We start from the raw sequence: 27,363 nt of genomic DNA, 5'->3' as shown, positions 1-27,363 counted from the left end.
CACACAGCCCTGATACAGTCGGTGCATGACGTCATACGCATGGGTGAGGATTCTACTCCAACATTCCGCCAAGGATCATGACAAGTACAAGCGCTGGTTCTTCTATCGAAGCAGTCCAGATATCAAGACCTTGGCCAACGGTTCAGCTCTAGGCAACGTGTGGGCCTCTATTTATCGCTGCTACAGACCTTATCGCGACATTTTTAGGAAATGCTCCCATTGTTTTTCTCTTGGATAACGGCGAATACAAGAAAAGTATGCACGTTAACAAGATCCTGATAGCATGTGTTAAGATCGCAATGTGCTTGATTGCAATATTGGTAACTGGGGGACTAGTCTGTGTGGATACATAAGTGCATGTGTTATGAGACAGCAACACGCATTGACGGTAGAATATCCTTTGCGACTGCTGGTACTAACGACTAGGGAGTCTTATTAGGATAGAGTACATGTATGGCATGTTTAATATGCAACCCTTGGCTCATACAAGTTATGCTCAGTATTGCCTGTTTCTAAGTTGTGGCTCTTGCAAAGATGAGCCCTTCCCTCGAGAGCTAGCTCCGAACTCCCGGATAGGAAAGCGGCTCCGCAGATCTCGAATAACTTAGGCCATAACTCACGTGCAATTCTTCACAGCTTGACTTATTGGCGACTCGGCTTCTTGGTATCACTCAACTTCGCTGATATGCTGCTGGCTAACTTGTAGGACACAAACTTACTATGTTCTATACTAGAGAATGCATAGCAAATTGGCCTTTCTTACCAGAGCCTAATGAACTTCAGATGGGGTCAGCGGCTAGCATCGGCTCGGAACGGTAAGTTTCCATATTTCAGTATATAACCTAACTTCATATTTAAATTATATTATCGTTAAGAACATTTCTGAGCAGCACAGTGGCGATATCGGAGTGTAACCAGTAAAGAAATATCATGCATGACAATCCTGAGCTGGGTCTTAGTGCATCCGTTGATAAGCGGGCCGGTAACTTGCCATTCAACTTATCTGACCCGCCAACACAAGTGGAGAAGGGCACGGGACTTTGGTCAAATGGCCTAGATGACAGGATGGGGAGAACAGCATATAAAAAGTAAATCGGAGCTGAGCGCAATGTCCGACTGATACCTTAATGTCTCCTTAACCATCCATCCTTAATCTGCTTGTCCTCTACAGTGCCTATCTGCCTGTCTGTTGATTCCCAGCCTTTTTGGTCTCTCTCGTTACTTCATTCGCATAGAAGCAGTTTCCAGCATCATGAAATCACGAAGCATATTTCGGCAAATAAACATTCTCAAAAGAGATTTTGCTCAGTCGACAACATGCAGGATCCAGCAACAACGCCGAGTACATTCCAGCGGCCCGAAGAATACCATCGCCGCAAGAGCCTCTGATTCTGCAATCCCAATATCGACCCGGAGACTCTCACATTCGAATAAACTCAGCTTAGCATTGCTACCAACAAGCTCGGTAGTCCGAACTTACATGATCACATCCATGTCATCTTCTCCAATGTTGCTCAAGGCCTGCTTCGCGATGTTACGGCAGATGCTGAAATCGAACTCCATCTTCATGAATCCTGAGAGGAACCCACTCCTAAGCTGGGTTTTCAAGCAAACATTCTACGCCCAATTTTGCGCTGGAGAAAACAAACGAGAGGTACAAAGTACTGTTGATGAATTGAAGCACATGGGCTACTCTGGAACTATATTAGAGTACGCGCTTGAAGTTCTTGAAGGTGAAGTCCCCACCCCTGAAGAAACAACGAGGGAAATCGAAACTTTTCGGAAAGGTATGCTGGAAACGATAGAAATGGCCAGACCTGGCGACTTCATTGGCTTGAAGTAAGTGCCTCAGATGAGTTAGGAGATTGAACCCTTTTTGACTCTCGCAGATGGTCAGGACTTGGTCGACAGTCATTGCATTTGCTGCAGAAGAATCAGCCACCTACGGAAGCCATGAAAAGATGCATATACGAGCTGTGCGATGCTGCAAAGGCGAAAGGCACGTTCTTTTTACCAGGCGCGGAAGAAGAGTCAACAGGCGTTAACAGCGGAATTGACTCGTGGACAATTGATCTGATGAGAAAATACAACAAAGACAAACCATTCATGTATAACACATATCAGTGCTACCTCAAGTCTACACCAAGACGAATCGCATATTTGCTTGAAACTGCGGAGAAAGAAGGCTTTATACCGGGAATCAAACTTGTTCGGGGTGCATACCTGAGCCACGAGCCGAGATCTGCGGTCTTGCAATCATGGGAAGAAACAAATGAACAATACGACGGGATCGTTGAAGCACTTCTCAAAAGAAAGTGGAACGCCACGCTGCCACCACCCAGCGGATCTTCCACAGATCTCTCTACTCAATATAGTCTCTTGCTGGCAACTCACAATGCAGAGTCCATTAGGAAGGCGCAAGCCATTCGCAATGAGCAATTGAAAAAGGGAGAGTATCGAGTCGAGTTGGGATATGCACAACTGCAAGGGATGGCTGACGACATAAGCTGCGAACTCTTAGACTCTAGCAGAAATTCAGCTGGTGAACCTGTCGACAAACCTCGAATCTTCAAAGCGGCTACATGGGGAACGCTAACAGAATGCATGAATTTCTTGCTCAGAAGAGCTTTCGAGAACCAAGATGCAATGGGAAGAACGGTTGAAACAAGGAAAGCTATGGCGAATGAACTGAAACGGAGGCTGCTTCATACTATTGGATTAAGGCGGACATGAAGCGGAGAATATATCAGAGCTTTTCTTAAGAGCTGTGATAACATGAACTAGACTCAGATCAGCCAACTTCTTTCAATGTTGACTTACTTACGACTTTTAAAGTGGAAACACGTGACGACCGCAATTCAGTTACCTCGGGTGGCAAGGATTCAATTGAGGAGATGCGCAACTAGTCCATAGCACGCAGATCAAACGGACTGAAAAGCTTCGTTTTGGCCTGAATACATAAACTAATTCTCAATAAGCTCTTTATCCGTACAGATAGGGTGCGAACTAAGAAGTCCCGGCGAATGTCGAAATTGACGATCAAGATAAGAGTTGGATCATCCTGTAAATTGCGCCTAACATTTATTTAGCCTTTCAAGCAAAATCACTGGACAACTGGGCCCGTGTCGTCAGAGTACACAAATCTAGGGTTCTGAATCTTGAAACTTGCAGGAATTTGGTCCATACTCCAGAAGTGATTAATCTGGCAATTTTAAGCTTAAACTCAAGATGAACGAGTATGGAACGCTACCAGGAGGTTCGCTGGCATCTATCAAGCCATTCGAACTGCACATTCCTGAGCAGCAAATTATTGACTTTAAACAATTACTGAAGCTGACGCCTCTTGCTTCCGCAACCTACGAGAATCAGCAAGAAGATCGTCGTTACGGAGTAACTCGAAAATGGCTTGGTGAAGCGAAAGAGTATTGGCTTAACCAGTTCGATTGGCGGAACTGCGAGAAGCATATCAATAGTTTTCCGAACTTCAAGGCCGAAATCGTGGACGACAATGGAGATACGTTTCAGATTCATTTCGCTGCACTGTTCTCGAAGAAGAATGATGCCGTACCGATCGCATTCTTTCATGGTTGGCCTGGTCAGTTCGTACCGATCCCGATTCTTAAACTCACAGCATAGCTCAACTAATTCATCCCGCCTACAGGTTCATTTTTGGAATTTTTGCCAATGATGGATGTTATCAGAAAAAAATATCCTGCTTCGAGTCTGCCCTATCACATAGTGGTTCCATCTCTCGTTGGTTATACGTTGAGTTCCGGTCCACCTTTAGACAAGACATTCACATCAAAAGACATTGCTCGGATCATGGACAAGCTGATGAAAATGTTGGGATTTGGAAGTGGCTATGTTGCCCAGGGAGGCGACATTGGGAGCGGTGTCACTCGGATCCTAGCCACTGGCTATGAGTCATGCAAAGCTGTTCACTTAAACTTCTGTCCTGCGGACTACCAAAATATGCCGTTCGATAAGATTAACAATGCTGAGAAAGAAGCGCTGCAGCGGAGGAAGGAATGGTCCCCATACGGCACTGCTTATGCGATGGAGCACGGCACACGACCGGCGACCATAGGTTTCGCGCTGGCTGCAAACCCACTTTCATTGCTGTCCTGGATAGGCGAGAAGTTCTTAGAATGGACAGATGAGGATCCTTCTCTTGATACCATTTTGGAAGCAATATCCTTGTACTGGTTCACTGAGACCTTTCCAAGGTGCATCTACCCTTATCGAGAGAGATGGGGGCGGAAGGAACCCGAAGATCACGAAAGTGGTGCAAAAAGTAGATGGGGAGGTTACATAGACAAGCCCTTCGGATTTTCATGGTTTCCATATGAGTTGATTCCTACGCCAAAGGTTCTGGCGGCAAAAACAGGTAACATGGTTTGGCACCGTCAGCACACCAAAGGGGGCCATTTTGCAGCTTTGGAACGGCCAGTGGATTTTGCACAAGACATGGAGGATTTTGTCGCTACAGTTTTGCCGATGATTACGATTTCGAAGTAAGATGGTTGCCTTCATTTTATGCCAATTCTAACCAGCTTCTAATAGATCTGTTAATACTCGGTTGTAGCAATTCTCAAAACCTACAAAGCTACCAAATGTACTCCTATGAGAAAGCTCCGAACACCCCCCCCCCCCCCACAACAAAAAAAACTCAAAAATAAAAATAAAAAGCAAAAGAGTAAAAAGACTGAAGGACATGGAACTTGCTTTTGATTGTACTACAAGTTCAATAAAATAATTACAATTTCGATTTCTCCACACCCAAGTACCTGTCTGTAGACGCTAGGACACCGTTCAGCTGCTCCCTAGAGAGCTCGCTAATCCCCAGTTGCCCCATGGTGATTTCCAACTCTGCTTTCAAGCATTTGAAGACTTCCTCGACACCATTTTGTCCATTGACAGCAAGTCCATAGACGTAAGGCCTCCCTAAGAGGACAGCGTTTGCCCCCAATGCCATCGCTTTGACAATGTCACTAGCCGTGCGGATACCACTGTCGAACAAAATGGTAAGTTTCGAAGTTATTGATGGATCAGAACAGATGTTCGCGAGGCAATCAAGACTTGAAATTGCGCCGCTCAATTGGCGGCCGCCGTGGTTCGAAACAATGATGCCGTCCATGCCATGCTCAATGGCAAGACGTGCGTCATGAATACTCTGGATGCCTTTCAGTACAATGGGCCCGTCCCAATGCTTCCGCAGTAGCGACAGCTGATCCCATGATTTAAACGTGCCTGAATTCATTTCGGCAAGCCAGGCCCTGCTCTTTCGGAGGGATTTGGATTTCGCGATGAGTTTAGCCATGAGCAAGGGCGACTTCCCAGCTCTGCTCAGGAGATCTTTCAAGTCCTTTGCCGAAGGAGGCGGCAAAGCCTCGAAGTCTTTGTTGAATGCAGGATCTGAGAGGCCGATTTGAATTCCTTGGCCCTGGTACAAAAACGGTAGGTACGAGCGATCCAAGTCGCGGGGGCGCCAGCCGAGAACGAAGGTGTCAAGAGTGACAACTAGGGTTGTGAATCCAGCAGCTTTGGCCCTGTTTAACAGCGATATCGTGATATGGTCTGACTTAGGCCAGTAGAGCTGGTACCACCTCTCGCCGTTGCCATTCGCCTTGCCGATCTGCTCGATTGTTCTCGTCGCCGCTGACGACAGGATCATGGGAACATTCTGTGCCTCGCAAGCTTTAGCGGTTGCAATCTCGGCGTCGCGATGCGCAATTTCCTGGACGCCAATGGGAGCCGCAAGAATCGGGCTGTCGTATTCTTTGCCAAAAAGCGTAACTCGCGTACTACGTTGGGTGACATCACGCAGCATTCGAGGGATGAGCGGGTATTTGTCGAAGGCCTCCCGATTAGCTTTCTGAGTAACACCAAGAGCCGCCGAACCGTCAATGTAGTCCCAGGCCTCTGGGGTCAAGACCTTTTTCGCCTGTTCTTGGAGTTTCTCGGGGCACGTGGATTGGATCGGCGGCGCAAAAGCCCCATAGATGTCGCGCTGGTACTCAGAGTGGTTGGTTGGTTTCAAAGGCATGATCGGATGAAAATATGTTCAGAGAAAGACCTTGGAAGATTTTGAAGATTCAAAATGTCGAACTCGTCATCGAAACAGAGTCGCGGGGTGATAGAGAAATGGACGCAGTGATGCCTCGGCCCAAAGGCTCGCACATCAAAAGACGTGCTATTCTAAGCCGCAAGGTGAGCATCGGTGACCAGGTATTTCATTGCCAACGTAGAATTTACCAAACAAAGATGAGCTGAGATGCAATTTATACATAATTGTCGGAAATGCTACAGAGCATTCCCAGCTGAACCATAGTTCTTGATTCTGATGTTGTGTTGACGATTGCAAAGAAATTATTGAACGGCCCCAAAGCAAAACGCGTGAAAGCGTAAGTTCAGCGAGATGCAGTCAATTAGGTGAAGCATTGTCAAACCGTAGCGAAATCGCATTCATATAAGTGCGAGCCCGTCATCTCGACAGTAATAGACCATGGACCTCATCTTGGAGCTCGACTCGCTCCTGATGCATAGAACTAGCAGAGAGGGGGAAAAAAGCGTGGCACTCAGTTAGTTCGAAGTTGCATTGTTCGCTGATGTCTGCAGTACTTTGATTGATGCCACAGCCACATTAACGCTGGCTTCAGACGTCTGCTCTGCTTTTAATCTTCAACGAAGTACCATTGTTTGTCTTCATGCACGTATGCGACAATGACGATTCAGTTCTTGTACGAAGACTGGCAAGTACGCAGCATTGCGCAGTGGCAAAAAGCGTGCTATGTGTTAGGAAGAGGCTTGGAAGAGCATTATATCAATACGAGGCATAGTGGAATACTTGAACATACGTTCACAGACGACGTCAAGCACTTGCCGTCTCTGTGTAATATGAACAGATCACTGCATTCGTCGACGGCAGAACCCACGTGAGCACGCGAAAGCCACTAAACGAAGATTTTAGGACCAATTCGCCTGCGTTGTCCGCTGTAACATCATTTCAAATAGAAAAGACGCCCGCTTTTACAGGTATATAGTGGCTGCCTGCATTCTGCATGCCTTTCAAGTTTGGTACACAATCGTCTACTTTCACTGGTTACAGAGTGCTAGAAGCGGAGGTTGATCGAAACACAGGGGCCAATGCTACGTGATTTGTGCAGTGTTCTCCATTGAAGCAGTGGCACACCAAATTAATCGCCTCGCACATCTTATTTGTCTCTTAATAAACGCTGCATCCTCAAAAAAAAAAAAAAAAAACCTGCGCTGAAGGCTACACGAGATCACGTGCCTTCTGTTTATTCCTCTGGGAGAATGGAAACCCCCTGAAACCTGAGTTTGATAGCCGTGAAACCGTGTTTTGACCTCGAAATACGAAGTGATGAGGTAAATGGTCACAAGGGTATGGGAAACACATCTTGTAGAAAAGGAGAAGGGCCCGTTGAATCTACAAACAAGAAGAGATTATGGAACAAGGTACTTCGTGCATTAGAGGGGTGGATATGCAGTTTGTCGTTTTACAGATGAAGGGTAAGGACGTATAAAAAAGCAGACGTACAACTCCTTGTGCAACTAATTCATGAAGTGAGACCTCATGTTCGTTGAGCAAGAAAGTCTTTGGCTACATCATCCGAAGCACCCCATGATAGCTTTATCCGCCGCTCAGGCATGTCCAAAAGTTTTGGGGCGGTCGCAATTCTCACTGTCTGACGCAAGCAGCTTGTGTCGCCGCCGTAGAGAGGTTGTGGATCAAACAAGACGTCCACAACAGATTCGGGCTCCAGATACCTCGCGTCGAGCACAGAGGCATCAAAGATCCACTCTTGAAATGCAACTGTAGCAATGCGAACAGGAAGGTCACGCAAGATTCCCAGAATTGCCAGCGCATGTTTTTTAAACCTCCTGTCGACATGGCCGACTTGCCGTTGCGACGAACCATGTCGATCCTCGTCCGTCCCCTGAGACCTCCAGCTGTCGACCTTCAAGATCACGTGCAGTGACTTCAGCGTCCTGCACAGGGTGACCAGCTCCATAAGGTTTGCAGCCTCCATGGCCACAGTCTTCTGCAAGGGGGCGTCGAGGAGTGGGATCGTCACCTGCACGTGCACCAAGCGTGCGAGGAGCGGATCCGGATTGCCCGTGTACAAGATCTGGCCGACGGTTGGTTGGTGTTCGAGACGACACGCGCTCATGCGGAGGTTGTTGAGATCGAGCGCTACCACGTTCACTTCTAGGAACTGTTGGCGCGCGATCGTGTAGAGTCGACGGCATGAGCGCATCGGCCGAAGCAGGATGCGAAGCTTGTTCGACAGATGGTCTGAGATCAAGCATCTTAAAGGGATATTTGCTTCGTTGCGGAGGCCATGTTGGTACATCATGGCGTAACTGCATATGTGGCCGAGCAGCTCGTTGGGGAGATCAAGCAGGCCAACTGCCATTTTCCAAGGCAAAAGGTCCGTCCAAATCTAATGGTCGCAAGGCTGTATTAGTGACATTGGTGATGAATTTAGAGTATTCTAGTGCACAATCATACTCATATCAGCAGCCTCCTGAGCAGATTGATAGCCGATGGATCGTGTAAAGACGAATTATATTTCTCGTGCGCTAAGTAAATTAATCATAAAGAGCCGTCGACTTGCGTTCTTTTATGCATTCCATGTAGATTCTCCTGTACAACGTAAGAACAGAATACGTCACTCAGCTGAGGGGTAGCGAAAGTCTAGATCGAACGGAGCAAGGGTCGTGTTGAGCCAAACTGCGATGTGCAGAATAAATTCTCACAGCTAGTTTATCGTTTCCTGCTTGCATACATGTGCAACGATTCGAGGTGAAAAAGCGACATTCACGAATCTCACTACAAATAACGACAGAGATTATTGTGTGCTATCTTGGACTACGATGTCCATGTTTGAGGAGAATTCGTTAAGATAGTCCGACTCCAGTAGATTGACGCAATTCAAAACCACTGGCCTTGATACTCTTCGTTGATCCGTCGACCACTGGCTTCAACACAAATTGAGAGCACACTTGAGCCATCAATCGCGGATCACCAGTATTAAAGTGCCTAATTGAGAAGAGCAACTTTTGCTGCACAGCTACTTCGTCCTTAAAGACTGCCAATCAATTAGTACGGCGATCCTGAGATGCTGTAAAGATTACTTGCCTAGCCTGCGGCGAAGCTTCGTCTCCACTCGTATTTGTGGTAGCCATCTCCATTTCCACCTTTTCTAGAAGCCTCCTAACGTCAACCCCCTTTTTCATCGCGTCCTGAATTGCCAAGCTCAGCGCCTTTTCCTCCTCGTCCATGGCCAGGAACGGCCTCACATACTCCTCGAAATACCCCTTGGGAATGCCCTGCGCAACTGCATCTTTGATTCCAGCGTTCAGCTTGCGCAAGTACTCCGCGTTGGCGGCGGACTTCGCCTCAGTTGTGTTCTTACGGTCGACGTACACAATCGCCCTTATCTTCTGGATGCGTCCGTGACGAAGATCTGCAGGCTTCCACTCCCCATTGGTATCTTGCCACCTACCCCAAAATTCCGCAGTCAAAAGCTCTTTCTCGTAGCCCCTTCCTTCCTCGGCCATCTCCTTCTCCAGCGCAACCTCGTCGTCTCTCTCAAGCCTGTACACCACGCCGTATACTCGGTCTTTATCCTGTCTCAGGTCGCCACCAAGGGGTCCTAGCCACTTAGCAGTATCGGGACTGAAGGGCGCGGGAGGAGCCTCGACAATGTTGGCAGTCCCATTGGAAGAGATCTGAAAGCGCCAGTGACGGAGACGGGCAATGCCCACTACTTCAGCGCCGGGGCAGATCTTCTTCATGGACTCTGCATGCAAGTTGATGCCATAGGCGATATAGAGGGTTCGAGGATCGCGCATTGGGGAAGGCGAGCGGGAGCGATCTATTCGCGGAAGTTGAAGTGGAGAGACGCGGTCCATCGTGTATGCGTGGGCGGAAGACAATGTTTAAACGGCACGAAAATGTGTATTTTGCACTCTCTAGTCTCGAGGCTGTAAAGGTGTCCGAAAGTTTGTGTAATCCCGGACACCAAATCCGACCGTAGGTGTGCTGCTGAAGCTTACTCGGTGTGTAACTTTGAACAAGGTCAAGACGGCAAGAGGCGATCTGCTCCACGGAGAGATTGGAAGCGCAAAACAAAAGTTGGATTTGATCGAGGGAGCGGTAGGACGATCAAGTACGCCTCACTCATGTGCTGGTCATCAAGCGCGACGAAAGATGTCTGGGCATTGACATTCTTTTTACCAGTTGCTCTCAACACGGGCTTCTGCTCTCAAAAAATAATTGGACGCTCCGCCCTGCCAGCCTGACCCTGCTCGCACCATCCAAATACGGAAAGCGACCCTCGATCAGGGTCTGACCTAAGCTTCCGCGCCATCCCAAACATCGCGACTGCCGAAAATAGACGGCGAATCTGTCCACTCTGTCGTCTTTTCTGGCCACGTCGTGAAGAAACTGCCGGTAATATCACAAGCTTCTTCGCTTGCCGTGAGAACCACCGACCACCGATTTCGTGGATGCCTCCACATCATCTGCACTCCAAGCGGACGCTTTGCACATGCAGAAACACGTCCACTGCTCTTCATGTCTGTTCAGTCCAATTGCCCGGTGGCGTTCCAAGGCGTGACGAGTTCTTTGGGTAGTCTTCGAGTTGCTGGTCCGTACGAAGGCGTGCTGACGAGGAAATGCGCTGCTCACATCGCAGGGCTCGAATCTGAAAGATCGTCTCGTTCTTCAAAACTCGTTGTAAGTAGAAGGTAGAAGCGACAGGTCCCGGAGACCGTCTCGCGCTCGTACATATCGGATAAGATGCACTGGATATCTTATCACGAACAGGATCAAATCGTCGAGCTGGGCGAATGAGATTATTGCTTGAATTTACCCCCGCGAAATAATTGCCAAAAAAAAAAAAAAAACATCGTCAGCAGAAAATCACGAAATTCTCACCAGCCAATGCTAAACCTCTCTAGCTGCCGATGCATGGAAATGATCATACTCGATCTCCATTTCCATTTCAGCACCCAAATTGAGAGGCGAATTTGCCGTTTTATGGCGCAAAAAAAAATCGATCAAGGCTGGAAAGTGATTCGTTTTGCAAACAACCGTATCCTGTCATTGTTTGGCTTCAGAGGACTAGAACCATATGTATACTACACAAGTGCTATCGGATCTCTCTTTTCGCTTCTCATCATGGGCAGAGATGCTGAAAATTCGTTTAACACTAGTTTATACTCTTCAATCAAGCTTGAAGAGGCGGGATGGAACAAGCTCTCTCTTGTTCTTCTGCACATTGCCAGTGCCGACAGTACCACCAGTTACGCCCTGAGCAACTCCGCTGATCTTAGTCTGGGAAGCAGCCCGTTGCAGCTGAACCAACGAGTTTGGATTGTTGTCCTGGTCGTAGGTTAGAAACGAAGGTGTGGACGTTCAGGGAAGCACTCACGTCAGTCGAGGGGTTGATAGCACCGACCATGCTCGCCTGGCAATGGTCATTCTGGTTTTGGGCGCAGTAGAATGTGATTGGGTTGGTGTCCTTCACTGTCAACGAAAATGTCGGTTGGCCGGTGGTCTTGCCGGCGGTGCCGATGAGGAATCCTGAATTAAATTTGCCGCTGGGTTGGCAGGCAGCTGAGCTGCTTCCTCCTCCTGAGGTGACAGTGTGGTTCTAATTGCACATGGTCAGTATTGGGGCAAAAGCAAAGCAAGAAAAAGAAAGGGTGAGACAAGGGAGCCGGGAACGTTGTGAGAGCCAAGAGAAAGGAATAAACATACACCGGCGACCCAGATGAACTGGACCGTGTCACCAACGGCGGCGTTGACAGTGGGAGGATCGAAAACCCTCTGGCCGTTGGTGCCAACCTGGATTTGATGCGTGGCAGCAAATGCCGCAGAAATGCAAGCCGAAGCAGCAACGATGGACTTGGTGAAATGCATGGTTGAGGAAGTGATTTTGTGCAAGAATGAATCGACCAGCGAGTGAAAACGGCAAATGACCAATGCGAATGAATCTGTCGGTGGAGCTAACCAGTAGCCAAAGGAGAGTAGAGAATCGAACGGATGTGACAAACAAACGAATGTGCTGTGAAGAACTCTTGGTATCTCTTGGCAGCGCTCCTTATATACACCTTCGCTCTGGCTGTCAAAGCTGTAAAGACGCTAAGGCCAAGAAAAACACCGCGTATGTGTAACGTGTGTTTTCGAAACGGCAGTTGACGCCTGTAATCATTTCCAAACTAAGGGTGCTCATGTGAGACGTTGAAGTTCACGTTTCATGTTTTGCCCGTCTTTGCTTTTGTGCGGTCGTAGACCTGACCTCGGCAGCTCTCAGCGCAGCGTATGGCAGGGCTTAGTTGCAGCTTGCGTCTCACAAAACCCAGGCCAAATCGGCGGTCTGCTTCGCCCAAAACATTGTGCCTAACGCTGGTGGATAATCCCCTTGATCATCTCCGCGTCACAATCTAATCAGTTCTCGCCTGACGCGAACCCCGCGCCCTCGATGTGGACGAAGGGTGCAATGTAGAAACTCGAGTCCATCTAGCCCGCCGTCTCACGTCGCTGTCAGGGAGCCTGCGCTGCTATTTTGGTTTCGGCTTGGTGCGATCCGCGTTTGTTGCACCTCTCTGTTTGCTCGCTAAGGACAGGAAAGACGTGCGCATTCGCGCCCGACTTCGAACATCCCAGAGCATCTTCGGTGGACCTGACCGAAGTGACCGAGTGCATGTGTGAACTGATCCGCCGGACATTCGTTCAGCGCAGTGGACGCTCCAACTGTACAACCATAGTGCAGGAAAACAATTAGTCACGTCCCAGTCGAGATACCTCGACAGCATTGACACCCATGTGTGTGCGGGGTGGCTGGGAAAATCCAACGCCTGCCACCGTTGGGGGCCTCGCGGCCATGATCTCAGCCACTCTAGCCAGGCCCAGATGTCGCAGAACCAAAAAAAAAAATCCAGGGGTCAGAGTTCGTACCTCGCCGGCGTGTCCTACGTCATCGGCTTATCTCAGGTCTGATAATCTGGCATCTAAGGAGCGACGTTCTCAGGAAACACTCGGGTCCGTCCTTCCCGACTCAATCCCAATTGTTCGTTTTCATAACAGGATAGAGCCTTAATTACATTCTCCAAACCCGTTGTTTGTCGTCCGTCCATTCTTCGTCGTCAGCAAGTTTGTAGGTCAGCTGGTGATGCCTCTTCTCGGACGGCTGCAACAGCACGAGGAAACGTGCAATATCGGAGTCGTAGCGCGAAGACGACGATGTCTTTGCAGGTAACAGACCTCACTCTAAGTGTCGAAACTTTCGACGGTTGGAGACGACCATGTGATTAAGGTGACAGACCCAGTAACCTAAAGGCAAATTCGAATGTCTGGCCACGGCCTTCGAGTGGCAGCTGGTCCGGAATCAGCTCATCGCCATGACAGTGTCCTCAATCTGGAGCATCCAGCAACATCAACTGTCAAATTACCCTGATCACTCTGTGTGACTTCGTTTATTTATTCCTATTGAAGCCATCAGCTGATTAGATACAAAACGCATCGAATTTACAAAGTCATACAAAGTTTTGATTTAAAAAAAATACTTAAATCCCGTGGAGTGGATGAGGATACTCTGAAAGCTGGGCTGTCGAGAGATTGCTAGGATAAATGAAAGTATTTAATCGACATGGAAGTTTTCATGGGAAGAAGAGGGCCAGCGAGTATGAATAGAAGAGATCGATAGCGAGGAACTAAGATATATCAAATATGCAAAGAGGTAAGCCAACAGATGATGGCAAAGCAAACATATCATTCCAGACCTGACGTTGAACGAGGCAGATCTTGGCTGCTCGCTATCTTGCTTGGCAATTTCTTCCCATGTCTTGGTCTCGTATCCTCATTCCTCTTGCCAAGCTCGTCGACAAGATGATAAGAAAAAAATGTTTCTCCTAGTGTAACTCGTGCATGTTTTTGCGCGCATTTCCATGGGGGACATGGCTCGAAGGGTTGCCCCAGCGCCCGAGATGGAGGCCATGACCTTGCCGAAATCGATGCGTGCTTGGACTTTCACTTCTGCAGGACTACCGAAGGATGTCCTCGAGTTCCAAGCGGAGGCGGCAATGCCAGCTCTGCCGACTGCAAGATCCGTCTTGATCAGGGTATCCCACGTTGCTTTGCATCCGGGCTCCCTTATCATGATGAATCTGGTTCCCAGGTTCTTTCGAAAATTTCCGGCGACTGCTGAAACCGACTTCTCTGGAACGGTCGTTGCCGCTGGAGACGACGTCGCCACAGCTCCAGCAGATCTGACTGACGAGAGATCGTTTCCCATAGGCTCCGCTGTTTTTGGAACGATCCCAGTGGCAACGCATCTCAAAGGATCCGGAGCGCTCGCAGAGTATCTCGTCGTCGACGTGGACAGCATTGCGAAGAAACCAGGGAGGGCAGCAATGGACGAGGCAGCCGGACTGGCCATTTCCGCCGCGACAGCGCTTGATGTCGTCGATATGGCAGATATAACAGAAGCCCAAAGCGTCCTCGTCAACGCGCCGTGCGGCGGCGTTGGCTCCTTTGTGACGCAGCTCGTCAGGAGCAAAGTGGGACCGAATGGGCGGGTCGTCGGCGTGTGCTCAACGTCAAGTTCGGCACTCGCTATGAACCTTGGCTGCGATGAGACTGTGGAATATGACGCAAGGCCGGACGGTCAGTCGCTTGTAGAGTTTTACAAAGGCCTTCGCGGACGGCATGATCTCTTCGATGCTATTGTAGACTGCCACGGATCGCAGGATCTTTGGTGTTCGTCACCTCTGCTGCTTAAATCAGGGCCTCTGCATCATTACGCAACCGTTGGGCCCAAGTTCACTTCCTACTCGCTCACTGGAGTGCTGGTGACCGTGTGGCAGATGCTAAGGAACATGGTCACGCCGGTTTGGGCTGGCGGAGTTGATCGGAGTTATAGACAAGCAGCGTCGTTCGTCGACGCGGAGAAGCTGAAGAGAATCGCGGATTTAGTAGATGGCGGAATCATGAAAACGTACGTTGGCGGGTCGTGGAGATTCGAGGACGCCCTTGAGGCGTACGAAGTTGGCCTCCGCGGGCACGCCAAGGGAAAGCTTTTGATAAAGGTGGAGTGAGCACGAGAAGAACGAAGATTTGATGTTTCCAGCGAGAGAGAAGTCCGATGATGATCTTGTAACCTGATGTGCCAGCAAGACACAGTCAGACGGAGACACTTGAATCTCATCAAAAGGTTGCATTATGTTTAATTGTTCTCCAAAAACACAACGACGATAAGGGTTTCTCGAACAAACGGTATTCGATTGAGATGAAACTTGGCCCTCGTCAACGATTAAATTGAATGAACACGGGCTTTCTAGTAGAGAAAGAGCCTGCTAACATACCGGCATGAGGGAAGGTTAGAAAAATGTAGTTGAAAACAAACACAAAAACTCTGCTTGATCTCAATGCTGAAAATTGGGGGATTTTGCATTTTCATGAAAACTAATACATGGGATATTCACGGTTAAATCCAGGAGCAACATAACCACGATGAGGCACCTCCGTTCATAGCTCATAATCTGTCGCATCGTCTTCATTGTTGTTGTTGTTGTTGTGCTGATCTGTCCAGTCCTGCTGAATGACCGAGTCACTAGCATCAGTCCGTGGCTCTCCCTCACACTTCCCAAGGGCGGCATCTCGGTCTTCTTCTGGCATCGTAGATATGGATTGCCTCGCTCCATCACGAAACAGATACTCTCTTCTCATTCTATAAAACTTCTCTAAGCAATTGCGCCGCTGCTCCTGCGTCCAACCCTCGACGACAAGCGCAAACTCTGTGGCATTGGTGAATCCGAACATTTTAGCCATGGTACAGAATTGACGTCTCCGTACACTCTCCGGCGGGTTGTGCTTCCAATGCAATTTGACCTGATCACGGTCAAAGGTATCACGGAAGTCGTCGAAAATGGGACGATGGTCAACAGAGGCTTCGGCCGCCTCTGCAGCTTTGCGACTTATTCGTGCTTCGGTCTTTGATGTACCAATAACTTCGGAATTCTCGTGAGTGTACGAAACTCCTGCATTTGCAAGAATCGCTTGTACAGGACTGATTCTTGCTCTAGTCTCGTCGAACGGGACGTTCTTGCTGTTCTCTCCTTCCACGATCAGCGATTCCAGCTCCCTCATCGCGGCATCCTCGTCACCAAGAAGGTCTCCGTCATCTCCGGCGGCTTGGGACATGTCGATGTCTCCAATTGCCACACCAAGCCGACTCTCGGCTACATTTGTCTTATTTACGATCTGCTGTAACCGAACGCCCTCATTGTGATATGCGAACATGTTTGCCAGGCCAAAGATCTCACCTTTACGGTCTTTGTCATTCTGCACTCCAGTGAAGTAGCGGCGTTCGGAACTGGCAGTATAACCAATATTTGCCTGTTGTTGTTTGTATATTTGTCGCGCATAGACAATCTCCTCTATTGTTCCAGAACTTATCATACGGAAGACTTCGACATCTCTTGTCTGACCAATGCGGTATGCGCGATCTTGCGCCTGTAAATCATAAGCTGGGTTCCAATTAGGATCCATAATGACTACTTTGTTTGCAGACGTTATGTTGAGGCCCACGCCTCCAGCCTTGGTGCTGATCAAGAAAACAAACTGCCGCGGGTTTGTATTGAAATCATCAACTACTGTCATGCGTTCCTCTGGTCTCAAGGAGCCGTCAAGGTAAGAGACATTGTACGTTGCTTTAGACATGTCAAATAGACGAAGTAGCATCTTGAGCAATCGCACGCTGTGGCTGAACACGAGGACTTTATCCCCGTTCGCATGCCAGTACTGCAGGAGTTTCTGGAGAATTTTCCATTTACCGCAGAATTCTGGGTTTGCATATGTTCGTAAACTGTGTCCCTCTCGGTACAGCTCCTGCCAACTATCCGGCATCGCTGTCTTAAGATGTTCGATATCTTTCGACTGTTTTTCTTCAGAGTCACTTTTCGATGGTATTATCAAGGCAAGGTGATTTGAAATTTTCTGAAGGGTAACGATAGTTGGAAATACGTGCTTTCTCCAATCCTCGAAAGAATCCTCGGACGGCTGACAGCAGGATCCAGCTCGTTGCCCAGAACCGCAGGCACATGAGGTAGTCCAGTTGCGAATGAACTCAACTATTGGACTATAAACATAGTTCTCGTACGCCTCTACTTGAGTATCTGTGAGCGGGCAAAACACAACTTTGTCGCTTTTCTTCGGTAGCTGAGAAGCTATGAGCGATTTCATACGCCGCAAGAAGAACTGCGGCAGCAAATTGTTGACAAGCTTGTACGCCGTGCGACGTGCAAGTCCTAGCTGGTATGCACTTGCATTATGAGATTGACCGATCTTAAGAGGCTCACTAATCGATTGCTTCCATGAAGATAACGAACCAAATCTTCCAGGATTTGTCCAATTGAGAAGTGTCCACAGCTCTTCATAATTGTTTTGGATGGCCGTTCCCGTCAGACCAATACGACACAAAGCGTTGACATCGTTCATGGCTTTGGTGATCTCAGATTGACGGCCTTTGATTCCGTGGCATTCGTCAGCTACGACGCAATCCCAGTCAACAGTGTTGATCGCGCTTGCATTGAGACGGTATGTGGTGTACGAGGTAATCATAATCTCTGCACGGCCCTTGATAGCAGCTGACAGGGCAGCAGTCTTGTTGGTCGAAGTTCCATGAAAAGTGTACACTTTCCACCAGCCCCAGCGATCAAGTTCAGCCTTCCAATTCTCGATCAAGGAGTTGGGGCAGACTATGAGCGTTCTTGGATACCAAGCACTGTCATTGCTGCGAATCTTGCGCATGCGTTTGTCGTCACGCTCGTCGCCAGTCTTCCCATATGCAGCCGTGAGGAACGAAATGACTTGAATGGTCTTCCCTAAGCCCATGTCATCACCCAAAATTCCTCCACGCTGCCACACAAAAAGCTCATGGAGGAACTGCACGCCCTTGATCTGGTAGTCTCGAAGCCACTGCGCAATCGGTGCAGGTATGATACCACCAGAGTACTCAAGAACTATATCTTTGTATGGAGCACATGGTTTTGAGTTGTGCAGGTTTGGCTTCTCTAACAGGTCGTCAATGCGATCATCGTCCGAGAAATAGATCTCGTCAAATGCTGGGGGAAGCTTCAGTCCTGCGGTTCCGTAGAGCTCCTGTTCCTTTTCAAATGCGGCTTTCCTATCTCTCACGTAGTCCGGGATTTGGTCGTCTTCGAAAAAGTCCTCAGGGTCGGTGTTTTCATCATTCTCGAGATCCTTCCACACGGCTTCATGAGCGGGACGTCTCTGCCTTTCCCTTCTTCCGATTACAATGTTGGAGGACTGATTTTTTCTGCGATCAGAATTAGGAACGCCTTGAGCCGCTGGTGCCCCTGAGGATTTAGCCGTATATGTCGCTCGTTTTCGCTTTCTTGATTTTCTTTTTTTGAAGGCCAAGTACGCTTTATCCAAGCCTTCGTCATCAATTTCGCCTTCCGAGGACCAGCCTATTTTGTTCTCACGGGAGGTATCACCAGTCGGTCGTGTCGAATAAAATGTGGTCACTTCGTCCTGTTCTGCAGAAAAGTCCCTCTTCGGCTGAGATAGGATGCGGAGATCGCCAGGCTTGCCATAATTTCGAATTTCATCATCTCCTTCGTCTTCAGTATCTGAGCCTATGTCGCTGTGGACAGCATTTCCGAGGAATGATTTCGTGTTCAACAAATCCCTCTTTACAACTTCGGTGATGTCAAGGTCATGGGCGTTGTTCTCATCATTTTCATCGGGTCCTTCGGAGACGCGTGATTTGGCGTATTCGATTTCATCTCTTTCACGTCTAACGAAGTCGTTGATGAATGGACTCTGTCTCGACATGGTGCCTGCTTGTGAGCCTTGCACGAGACTAACGCAAGGTCACGCGAAGTAGGTGTCTACGGAAAGGCGGCGAAGGTGATGCAGATTCACTACAAAAGGGACATAGCAGCGCGCTATATCCCAGCGCCATGATCACAGGACGGATGATCCATATGCTCAGGAACAAAGGTGTTGCACTGTTGTTCGCATGTTGGCTGTTCTCAGCATTAGCGAGGCTGCCTACCGAAAATGTGGCGTCTTGTCTTGAGATGGTCCAAGCTCAAGCTGGGAAATCAAAATTTTGGGCCACATCTTTCGCATGCGACGGAAAGTATTTCGCTTTTTCGACATTCACAAATGCCTTTGGACACTTCTTCGTACTCACTGGCGCTTTTGCGTCTCGACGGCCGTCGGTGGAACGAGCTGCGACGACTCAGCGCACAGATCTCCACGCAAGCGGCGGCCGATGGCTCAAGCTACCTAGAGATGGGCAATACGAAGGTCATATGTACTGTGGCCGGGCCAGCAGAGGGCCGTCGCATAGGAGGCGGAAGCATTGCAGGGAGTGAAGCTACGATCCAAGTAAACATAAGCATTGCTGGCTTCAGCGGCGTCGAACGAAAACGAAAAGCAAGATCGGACAAGTTAGTCGCTGCACAAACACTCCCTTGCGTTGAAGCAGCGAATCTAATTACCAGATAGGCGCGTAGCAGAGATGCAGCATACAATCGTAAATGCGCTGCAGAGCACGCTTCACACAAGCCATTATCCGGGGTCCACCATCGCAATCAATCTGCACGTCCTCGCACAAGACGGGTCGCTACTTGCGGCTCTCATCAATGCCTCTACATTGGCGCTGATTGACGCCGGAGTGCCCATGTCGGACTATCTCACTGCTTGCACGGCGGGTAGCACGGTGAATGCCGCAGCATCACGATCAGCACCTCGACCACAAGCCGCTCTGCCAGGTCTTTCCAATCTCGCAGATGATGTAGAAGACCCGCTGCTTGACTTGAATAGTCTCGAAGAGCAAGAGTTACCATACTTGACTGTCGGCACGTTAGGAGCAACAGACAAGGTTGTGGTTTGCGTGCTTGAAACTCGAATGCATGCACATCGTTTAGAAGAAATGCTGGCTGTCGGTGTAGACGGTTGCGCACGAATTCGCGAGATATTGGACTCCGTGGTGCGTGCTCATGGAAAGAAGACATTGGAAGGAGACTGATCTACACCGTGTGATCACCAGAACGCAGCCGCATTGTTTTCCATCGCAGCGCCTGATTGGGAGGCCGCGAAATTTACGCAAGAGCAATGCCGGCATATCCCAACAATTGTAGGCGAGAACTAGTTGTTTCACTCCACAGAAGGGAACGCTAGCGATCGAAGCCAAGAATTAGCAACCAAGGTGTGGGCTTACAAAGCAAAGAGTCAAAGAGCAAGTGGAAAGCCACACGGAGGCCATGAGAGAGAGGCCTGGTTGTGAAAGAGATTCAGCTGTGGGTACCTGGCGTCAGAGCGGCGCGACGACGGACATAGCAGCGTAACTTGTAGCATTTGTATAATTAAAAGCCGCCGCTTCCAAACCGATCTCCATCTCCGGCCGGTATTCGTCCTGCGGTTGTCCAATTTTGTCATCGACGTGCTCGAGCGAAAGCGTGAGAAACGACTCTGCGTGACGTCACGCATCATGCGCTTACTTATCCAGAGGCCATGGGTTTGGCTCCGAATTGGGCCAACGGGCGTTAAGCCCTGCATAACGTAAAGCCAACCATGGTTTGCCTCGAGCTGCGTTATTCAGCACATTAGATCAGCCGCCTGCTTCAGCATATCCCAGTCCTCCGCCGTTAAGCCAGTCAGATCTTCCGGCGATCCCCGGTGCTCGGAGCAATTGTTCAGTAAACAAGTCGAATCTGATTGGTTTGAATATTCCACGAGCTGGCAGTCATGTAGCTTGGCTCTGCCTGGCGTTTGGAACCCTTGGAAATGCATTTCAAAGCTTCAGAGACTCTGCGTTAGGCTGACGAACATGTCGGATTTACAAAGCTTGGCCCGTATACGGATGGGGCCATGCCGCCGTGGATGAATGAGGATGAGAGAGGAGTCAGCACACGATGGGATAAATATCTACGATAGCTACCCGCCATAGGACTTGTACAGTACTTTTCTCTCGCCGTAAGCAAGTGTCAATCAGTTGGCGGTCTCATCGGCGAAGTTTGATATCGAAACAGCGGCGCCATCATATCTACGCTGAGTTTAAAGCATCCAGAGTGGCTTTTGATCCCGAATCATGACGGATCTGCTACGCGATGCGCCCATAGGGCAAATAATTCGATGGGTCACTGGAAACAAAGTCCTCAGATACCCCGAGGAAGACGAATCATGGACATGTCCCAGCCAGTACACAGACACGACCTCAGATCATCTCGACCGGCAAATGGAGGCACTTCGAGCAATCAACGAGCGCGAGGCAGCGTCTGGACCAGCCGAGCTAGAGGACGATAAGGAGAAACGTGAAGAGGTGGAAGAACCGCTGGAACGCTCTTCCAGCGACGCAACACGGGACGCACTACACGCCGAGCTCGCAAAGTTTGAGACGCAGCGCGAGGCGGATCCGGAAGCGCACTTCGAGGGCATCAGGGGGCCGACGACGACGCGAAGCCAGTTTTCGCGCGTTGCGACGAGACAGGCGCTGAGCAACTCGCACACGCGTGCAGATCTCGAGGAAGCCTTCAGACAGGCCACACTCGAGCCAGGACCCAGCGTCGCCATCGTACCCACCAAGCTGAGCGACGGCACTGTCCTGGTCGATTGGTACACGTCCGACGATCCGGCGAACCCGCAGAACTGGAGTCTGGGCAAGAGGCTCTTTGTGACCTTCCAGATCTGCATGTACACGACCGCGGTCTACATGGCCTCATCGATCTACTCTCCTGCCACTACGTACGTCGCGGAGCGCTTCGGTGTCAACATGCAACTTGCAAGCATGGGTCTGAGCATGTACGTTTTGGCGTACGGCCTCGGTCCATTGATCTTCGCGCCTCTTTCTGAATTGCCCCTCGTTGGTCGGAACCCGCCATACATGGTCACCTTCGCACTCTTTGTCATTCTCCTGATCCCGGCAGCTGTCGTCGACAACTTCCCCGGTCTTATCGTCCTCCGTTTCCTCCAGGGGTTTTTCGGAAGCCCATGCTTGGCAACCGGTGGCGCTAGCCTGCAGGACATGTTCTCCCTGATCAAGGTTCCGTATGTGCTCACTCTCTGGGCATTCGCAGCTACTTGCGGACCGGCACTTGGGCCAGTCATCTCCGGTTTCTCCATCCCCGTGGAAGGTTGGCGCTGGTCCATGTGGGAAATCCTCTGGCTGGCGGGCCCCATCTGGCTCCTTATGTTCCTATGCCTGCCAGAGACATCCCCTTCGAACATCCTCCTCCGCCGCGCCCAACGTCTTCGAAAGCGAACCGGTGAAACAAAGTTCCGATCCCAGAGTGAGATCGACCAGGCGAACTTGAAGCTCAACGACCTCTTTATCGAGAGCCTATGGCGCCCAATTCAGCTCATGCTCCTCGATCCGTCAATCGCATTCACGGCCGTCTACACCAGCTTGATCTATGGGATCTACTACAGCTTCTTCGAGGCTTTCCCCCTCGTGTACATAACCATGTACGGTTTCAACATCGGCCAGATGGGCTTGACCTTCCTGTCGATCACCGTCGGTGTCATGATCGCCATGACCATGTACTGGTCGTACATTTACTGGATTGTTGAGCCAGACTTCCGAAAGAACGGGTTGGGCGCTCCAGAGAAGCGGCTCGTCCCGGCTCTTTTCGCCGCCTTTTTGTTGCCCGTCGGTCTTTTCATCTTCGGTACGTAGCAGGCTCTGTTCCAAGGTCAGAGCACAAAATTTGCTAACGCAAGTTCGCAGCATGGGCATCCAACCCTACCGTTCATTGGATAGGCTCCGTCATCGGCATCTCAGTCTTCACCATCGGCATCTTCATCGTGATCCAGTGCATCTTCGTCTACCTACCTCTCTCATACCCTCAGTACGCAGCGAGTCTGTTCGCGGGCAACGACTTTGCCCGTTCGACTCTCGCGACGGGCGCCATCCACTTTTCGAGCCCGCTGTTCCACAATCTAGGCGTCGATCGCGGCGTCACTCTCCTCGGTGGTCTGACCGCAGGTTGCATCCTTGGTGTATTCACTCTCTACTTTTACGGAAGCAAGCTGAGGGCCAGAAGCCGATTTGCGGCCAAGTAGGGCTCGTGCGCCCGACAACATGTGATCATGACCCTCACGAATACTGGCAGCTCTCTCCACTTTGGATCACGAATTAGAAAAAAGCTTACGACCTGTACTAATTAATTGGATGAATGAAAATTTTTGCTCTCGACACGGTTCGATCCCTTGTAGCATAGCAAAATGTTGCGAGCTCTATACTTTTGTTAGACGATGAAGCACCTTTCAGCCGTAGTGTAATATTGCAACAATAGCATCTGATCCCTCGGTTTACCTCATGTGCTCTGCCAGAGCTGTGGAGCCTTTCCCTGGCCTCTTCCCTATCTATTCTTTCCTGTTAGTGCATGCTCGAGTCCGAGATAGACATACACACGTAGAAAGAACAAGCTGAAGGCCTGAATCTTAGGCATTAATTCTAGTAGCTATGAGGGGCTAATCGTCCGTCGTCAAGCGTGTCTTCTTCTTTCGACCACGTCTTATCATCGACGCGTCGACCACACACCCAAGGAACAAAGATACTCAAGAGTCGAAAGGCGAATTAAAAAAAAAATTCAAGACATCGCGCCATGCCCACGCAAAGAGTAGCTATTCGCAAGACACGCGCCGCAGCAAGTCTTAAACACTCTTCTCCAATTTTCTCTCCCTCGCTTCGCGTTTTACTTCCCCCCTTTCCATGGAAGAAAGCAAGGCAAACGCCCTAAGCCTCGCTTCACGCTCTCGCGCCCATCCGAGACCGGAATCGAAAATCGCTAGCTCCGCCCGCACCGAAACATACAGAGAAAAAAGGTAAAAGAAAAAGAGAAGGAAAGACGTTGGAGAGGCGCGGGGGAAAAAAGAGAGGGGGGTTGAGAAAAAAAAATAAGTGAACGATCCGATCTGCCACGGTTAAGGATGCGACGCTAGCGAAGCGGGCCGACCCGCGCGTGGAAGGACCCGCACGCCTCGCTTAAAAATAGCTTTTTGTTTCGGTGATCGAGCACGTGGGTGGAGTTTCTCCACCCCGCTGGGTTCATACGGTGGACCCCGGGGGGGGGGGGAGGAAAAGGAAGGGAAGGAGGGTTGCGCGTCACCCTCCCCTTCCGTCGTCCTAGCGGCGCGACGAAATGCCCTTGTCCGATCGCAGCAACAAGTCGGGTCGTAGGAGCGACGTGTGCGAAACGCTCGCCGACCTCAGACGCGAACAGGGCCCACTCGGGAAACAGGCTTTGTGCGCGGGTAAAGAGAAGGAAGAGTAGAGGAAAAAGAAAAAAAAAAAGTTGATGAAACGCCGATCGACCTCTCGCGTCCCTCCCGCCGCCGCCGCCGCCGCCGCTGCATACCTCCCTGACCTCATTCGACGGCGTACAAAGCACGATCGCGATCGCCGCCCCGTTGGACGGTCCCCATCAGCCCACCCGACCGGGGCTCCGAGGCCAAACCCGCAAAGTCCGACCTTTTACAGCCGAGTTCTCCGAGCCGCTGACGTGCGTTTGTGTTCCTTTTCGGCGCCCTGCCTTTATCCAAACGCCTTAGTTGCTCGCTGCCCAACCTCGGACGTTTGGTTGCAAAAGAGCTCCCAGTGACCTGTTTTCGTTCTGGCGTCTCGAGAAGGAGGGGAAGGAGATGCACGCGGCAAAGAGAAGTGGTGGCCCAGACACGTAAGACGACCGCCGGAACGCACTCAAGTGGGCATCATGATTGTCTTATTCGGGTCAAACGTGGACCGACCTGTGGGCCACGCGGTGACATCTCGCGATTCTCCTCGGGAGGACGAAGCGTAAGCATTGTAGGAAGCATCATGTGGCAGACGCAGTGAGCGACTACGGAATTATCCGTCCACTGCCGTGTTTGTTTTGTGCACTTGAAGCTGAGGATGATCAAGATTACGACGACGGTGCCGTTGCTTTCAAGTGACTTGATCGTCTTTCTTATACTAAAATGCTGAAAGACTGATTTTCACCGCGTGAGAGAAAAATGTGTATCGGATGTACCGTAGCAATGTATTTTTGTACCGCGTATAACGCGATTTCCTCGTCTCTCCTATTCTCCCATCCACCGTCGTATAAAGCCATCAACATCGAGTGAAATCTCTTTCCCAGGAGCTGTGAAGAAAGTATGCATACCAGACAAATATGGACATCCTTGCTTTACAAAGGTCCTGGATATATCCCCCTTTCCCCCCAAGTCGCGTGCGTTCAAACTAGCGCCCAAGAACGCCATACTTTAGGAAGCGCAAGCTAAAAAAAAAAAAAAAATAGAACCATGAAGAATAATAGAAAAAAAATTTTAAAAAAAAAAGCCTTGAAAATCATCAGAGCTCACAAGCCATGTCTTCTGAGTCCAGAGAGACAAGTCCGCGTCATTCCTGTCGAATGCAAGGCTCCGCGCACCCTATCCCAACAGATCTCCGTTACTGGTTCTTGCTTGTGCTCTTCTTGAACACGCCGCTGATTCTCTTCATGGTGCTCTGCCGCTTGTCCAATCCCGGTCTGCTATTGTTGTCGTTGCTCTGCGTCAAACTCGCCGTGGTCGTTCGACTTGCCGTTGTTCCCATCGTCTCCTTCTCACGACGGGCGTTAGTATGCGAATGGCCAACCATCTTATCAATCGTCTTGCCCAGCATCCCCAGCTCCGGGCCTTCTGCCTCATGTGACCGCAGTGGACTGGGGGTGCCAAAGTCTGTGACGCCGAGGCACTCATTGTCGTCCTCGTCATCGGCAGGCGTCGGTCCCGAGACTGTCGGGGTCACTGGCTTCTTGGAATCTACACGTACCGTGGGAATCTGTTCCAAAGGATTAGGCTTCTCAGGCGTGGGCGTCACCATATCGCTAGCGTTCAGCGGCTCTTGTGTCGACAGGTTGGACGCGCTCTTCGTCGTTTCCTTGGTGTTTGTGGTGGCAGCGGTAGACTCTTCGTCCTCGTCCGATTCAGAAACCACGCCTAAGGGTAACGATTCGGATGAGTCGGCGATCATGGACATGATCTGCGATTTGAGATTGCTGGAGACGGTAACCCGATTGTATGAGTCGTCTCTGCCGAGGCTGGGCCGTTCTGCCATGGTCGTTGTTTTCTATGCGCGTGTGATAGAGAAGGAGGTCAAAGCTGTGTGTTGGAATGTGTGCCGGTGATTGTGTGTCCTGACGGGCCTGTCAATGTACTTGGCGGATTGCGGGACCTGGAAATACAGTGCAGGCCGTCTGGTTATATACAAGTCTTGCGCTCGTGCCTTGTGAGGGTTATCAACATACGGACCGGGGTCGGGACTGTAGAAAAATATGCGCACACGGGAAGTGGAAAAAAAATAATGCTCCTGAGCCCGACTCGACTGGGGGGAGGCGAAGGGCTAGCTAGTGAGGCGCAGTCAAAGGGTGTGGGTTTTGGAGGAGTAAGAATTGGCAAATGGGAGAGGATTGGACTGGACGGGGGACAGTTGGGAACGATGTAGACGCACTTTCCTCTTGGAGAGCGGGTGAAGTGGAAGCTGCAGGTGACGTATACGACGAAATGCAAAAGGGTGAGTAGCAGCGCGGTGCTGACTGAGCATGCGACGGCGACGAATAAGGAGCTCAGCTGGGGGCAAGGGAATGACGAAGAGAGGGGCTAGAAGAGCAAAAAGAGCGGGAAGCTCGAAGCTTTTGGACTGGAGGCAAAAAGCTCTGGGGCCAGTCTTGGCTGCGAAGAATGTGGTTCACGCTGGGAAGGGTCTGACGATTGTCTGGCGTCGACTAACCTGCGGCGGGTCAACCGTCCTTTGACCGGTGTGTGCAACGGCGGACGGCGTGTTCGAGGACGAAGAGGGAGAAGAGAGCGAGCGCAAGGGGGAGGAGGGGAAGGCGGTTAGGGAGACTAAGACGCAGGCTCTAAGGAGGACGCAAACGGTAGAAGGAGGTGAAGAAGACGACGCTGGAGGAGAGAGGAAGAGAGAGAGGGAGTCAGAGGGAGTGAGAGAGAGAGAAAGAGAGGAATGGAAAAGCTGGGAACAGCATTGGCATTGGGCATTTGGAATTGGCATTGGCACGAATCTGGCACAGACGGTATGTTGCGTGCAGACTGATCGCTGACATGGTCGGGGGTGGGGACCACACGCGACGACGAGGTCGACACACACCACGGCGTGCTGGGCGCTGGACGCTGACGCTACGGAGAGTCTCGCCTGGGCGCTGTAGACGGGGGAGTCGAGTGGGGCAACGGCCGCCCGGCCTGGCTTGTCCCGCCGACGACTAAGCGACCGTCACGGCGTGCGCAGTCTCTGCAAGCGTGTGCAGCGTGTCAGC

At 50.3% G+C, this 27,363-nt stretch overlaps 11 protein-coding genes across 13 annotated transcripts; 5 read left to right on the top strand and 6 right to left on the bottom strand.

Annotated features, from left to right (window-relative positions):
- Positions 1–1,252: 1,252 nt before the first annotated feature.
- Positions 1,253–2,733, top strand: PV09_07744 (uncharacterized protein; the record flags this gene model as incomplete). The annotated part of the gene is made up of 2 exons (XM_016361553.1): positions 1,253–1,839; positions 1,890–2,733. 2 exons carry the CDS (start codon positions 1,253–1,255, stop codon positions 2,731–2,733), a joined length of 1,431 nt encoding a protein of 476 aa, XP_016210632.1.
- A 495-nt stretch (positions 2,734–3,228) lies between these two features.
- Positions 3,229–4,518, top strand: PV09_07743 (uncharacterized protein; the record flags this gene model as incomplete). Its single annotated transcript, XM_016361552.1, has 2 exons — positions 3,229–3,595; positions 3,662–4,518. The coding sequence occupies 2 exons, from the start codon at positions 3,229–3,231 to the stop codon at positions 4,516–4,518; spliced, it is 1,224 nt and encodes a 407-aa protein (XP_016210631.1).
- Positions 4,519–4,709: 191 nt separating this feature from the next.
- Positions 4,710–6,148, bottom strand: PV09_07742 (uncharacterized protein). The gene has a single exon (XM_016361551.1). It carries the CDS (start codon positions 6,044–6,046, stop codon positions 4,757–4,759), a length of 1,290 nt encoding a protein of 429 aa, XP_016210630.1. The 5' UTR covers positions 6,047–6,148; the 3' UTR covers positions 4,710–4,756.
- Positions 6,149–7,595: 1,447 nt separating this feature from the next.
- Positions 7,596–8,441, bottom strand: PV09_07741 (uncharacterized protein; the record flags this gene model as incomplete). Its single annotated transcript, XM_016361550.1, has 1 exon — positions 7,596–8,441. The coding sequence occupies one exon, from the start codon at positions 8,439–8,441 to the stop codon at positions 7,596–7,598; it is 846 nt and encodes a 281-aa protein (XP_016210629.1).
- A 254-nt stretch (positions 8,442–8,695) lies between these two features.
- Positions 8,696–10,263, bottom strand: PV09_07740 (uncharacterized protein). Its single transcript, XM_016361549.1, has 2 exons — positions 9,167–10,263; positions 8,696–9,116 (listed from the first exon to the last, which is right to left on the bottom strand). Exons 1-2 carry the CDS (start codon positions 9,940–9,942, stop codon positions 9,110–9,112), a joined length of 783 nt encoding a protein of 260 aa, XP_016210628.1. The 5' UTR covers positions 9,943–10,263; the 3' UTR covers positions 8,696–9,109.
- An 845-nt stretch (positions 10,264–11,108) lies between these two features.
- Positions 11,109–12,889, bottom strand: PV09_07739 (uncharacterized protein). The gene is made up of 3 exons (XM_016361548.1): positions 11,795–12,889; positions 11,466–11,687; positions 11,109–11,416 (listed from the first exon to the last, which is right to left on the bottom strand). The coding sequence occupies exons 1-3, from the start codon at positions 11,954–11,956 to the stop codon at positions 11,258–11,260; spliced, it is 543 nt and encodes a 180-aa protein (XP_016210627.1). The 5' UTR covers positions 11,957–12,889; the 3' UTR covers positions 11,109–11,257.
- Positions 12,890–13,991: 1,102 nt separating this feature from the next.
- On the top strand, positions 13,992–15,436 carry PV09_07738 (uncharacterized protein; the record flags this gene model as incomplete). The annotated part of the gene is made up of 1 exon (XM_016361547.1): positions 13,992–15,436. A coding segment is annotated over one exon (1,141 nt), but the record flags the coding sequence as incomplete, so codon positions are not given.
- Positions 15,437–15,460: 24 nt separating this feature from the next.
- Positions 15,461–19,070, bottom strand: PV09_07737 (uncharacterized protein). The gene has a single exon (XM_016361546.1). It carries the CDS (start codon positions 18,893–18,895, stop codon positions 15,563–15,565), a length of 3,333 nt encoding a protein of 1,110 aa, XP_016210625.1. The 5' UTR covers positions 18,896–19,070; the 3' UTR covers positions 15,461–15,562.
- Positions 19,071–19,208: 138 nt separating this feature from the next.
- Positions 19,209–20,481, top strand: PV09_07736. 2 transcript variants are annotated; one of them, XM_016361544.1, is made up of 3 exons: positions 19,209–19,518; positions 19,577–20,060; positions 20,121–20,481. In XM_016361544.1, exons 1-3 carry the CDS (start codon positions 19,232–19,234, stop codon positions 20,220–20,222), a joined length of 873 nt encoding a protein of 290 aa, XP_016210623.1. In that variant the 5' UTR covers positions 19,209–19,231; the 3' UTR covers positions 20,223–20,481. The 2 variants fall into 2 exon arrangements, with proteins under 2 accessions (XP_016210623.1, XP_016210624.1); XM_016361545.1 differs by having other exon boundaries at positions 19,577–20,481.
- A 69-nt stretch (positions 20,482–20,550) lies between these two features.
- PV09_07735 (uncharacterized protein) lies at positions 20,551–23,378 on the top strand. The gene is made up of 2 exons (XM_016361543.1): positions 20,551–22,737; positions 22,797–23,378. Exons 1-2 carry the CDS (start codon positions 21,162–21,164, stop codon positions 23,129–23,131), a joined length of 1,911 nt encoding a protein of 636 aa, XP_016210622.1. The 5' UTR covers positions 20,551–21,161; the 3' UTR covers positions 23,132–23,378.
- Positions 23,379–25,344: 1,966 nt separating this feature from the next.
- PV09_07734 lies at positions 25,345–27,151 on the bottom strand. 2 transcript variants are annotated; one of them, XM_016361542.1, is made up of 3 exons: positions 26,373–27,151; positions 25,863–26,315; positions 25,345–25,649 (listed from the first exon to the last, which is right to left on the bottom strand). In XM_016361542.1, exons 2-3 carry the CDS (start codon positions 26,145–26,147, stop codon positions 25,500–25,502), a joined length of 435 nt encoding a protein of 144 aa, XP_016210621.1. In that variant the 5' UTR covers positions 26,148–26,315; positions 26,373–27,151; the 3' UTR covers positions 25,345–25,499. The 2 variants fall into 2 exon arrangements, with proteins under 2 accessions (XP_016210621.1, XP_016210620.1); XM_016361541.1 differs by having other exon boundaries at positions 25,863–27,151.
- Positions 27,152–27,363: the final 212 nt, after the last annotated feature.

This window comes from Verruconis gallopava, assembly GCF_000836295.1.
Source record: "Verruconis gallopava strain CBS 43764 unplaced genomic scaffold supercont1.32, whole genome shotgun sequence".
Classification (NCBI taxonomy): Eukaryota; Fungi; Ascomycota; class Dothideomycetes; order Venturiales; family Sympoventuriaceae; genus Verruconis; species Verruconis gallopava.
Note: the sequence above shows the minus strand (reverse complement) of the source record. Positions and strands in the feature narration are given on the sequence as shown.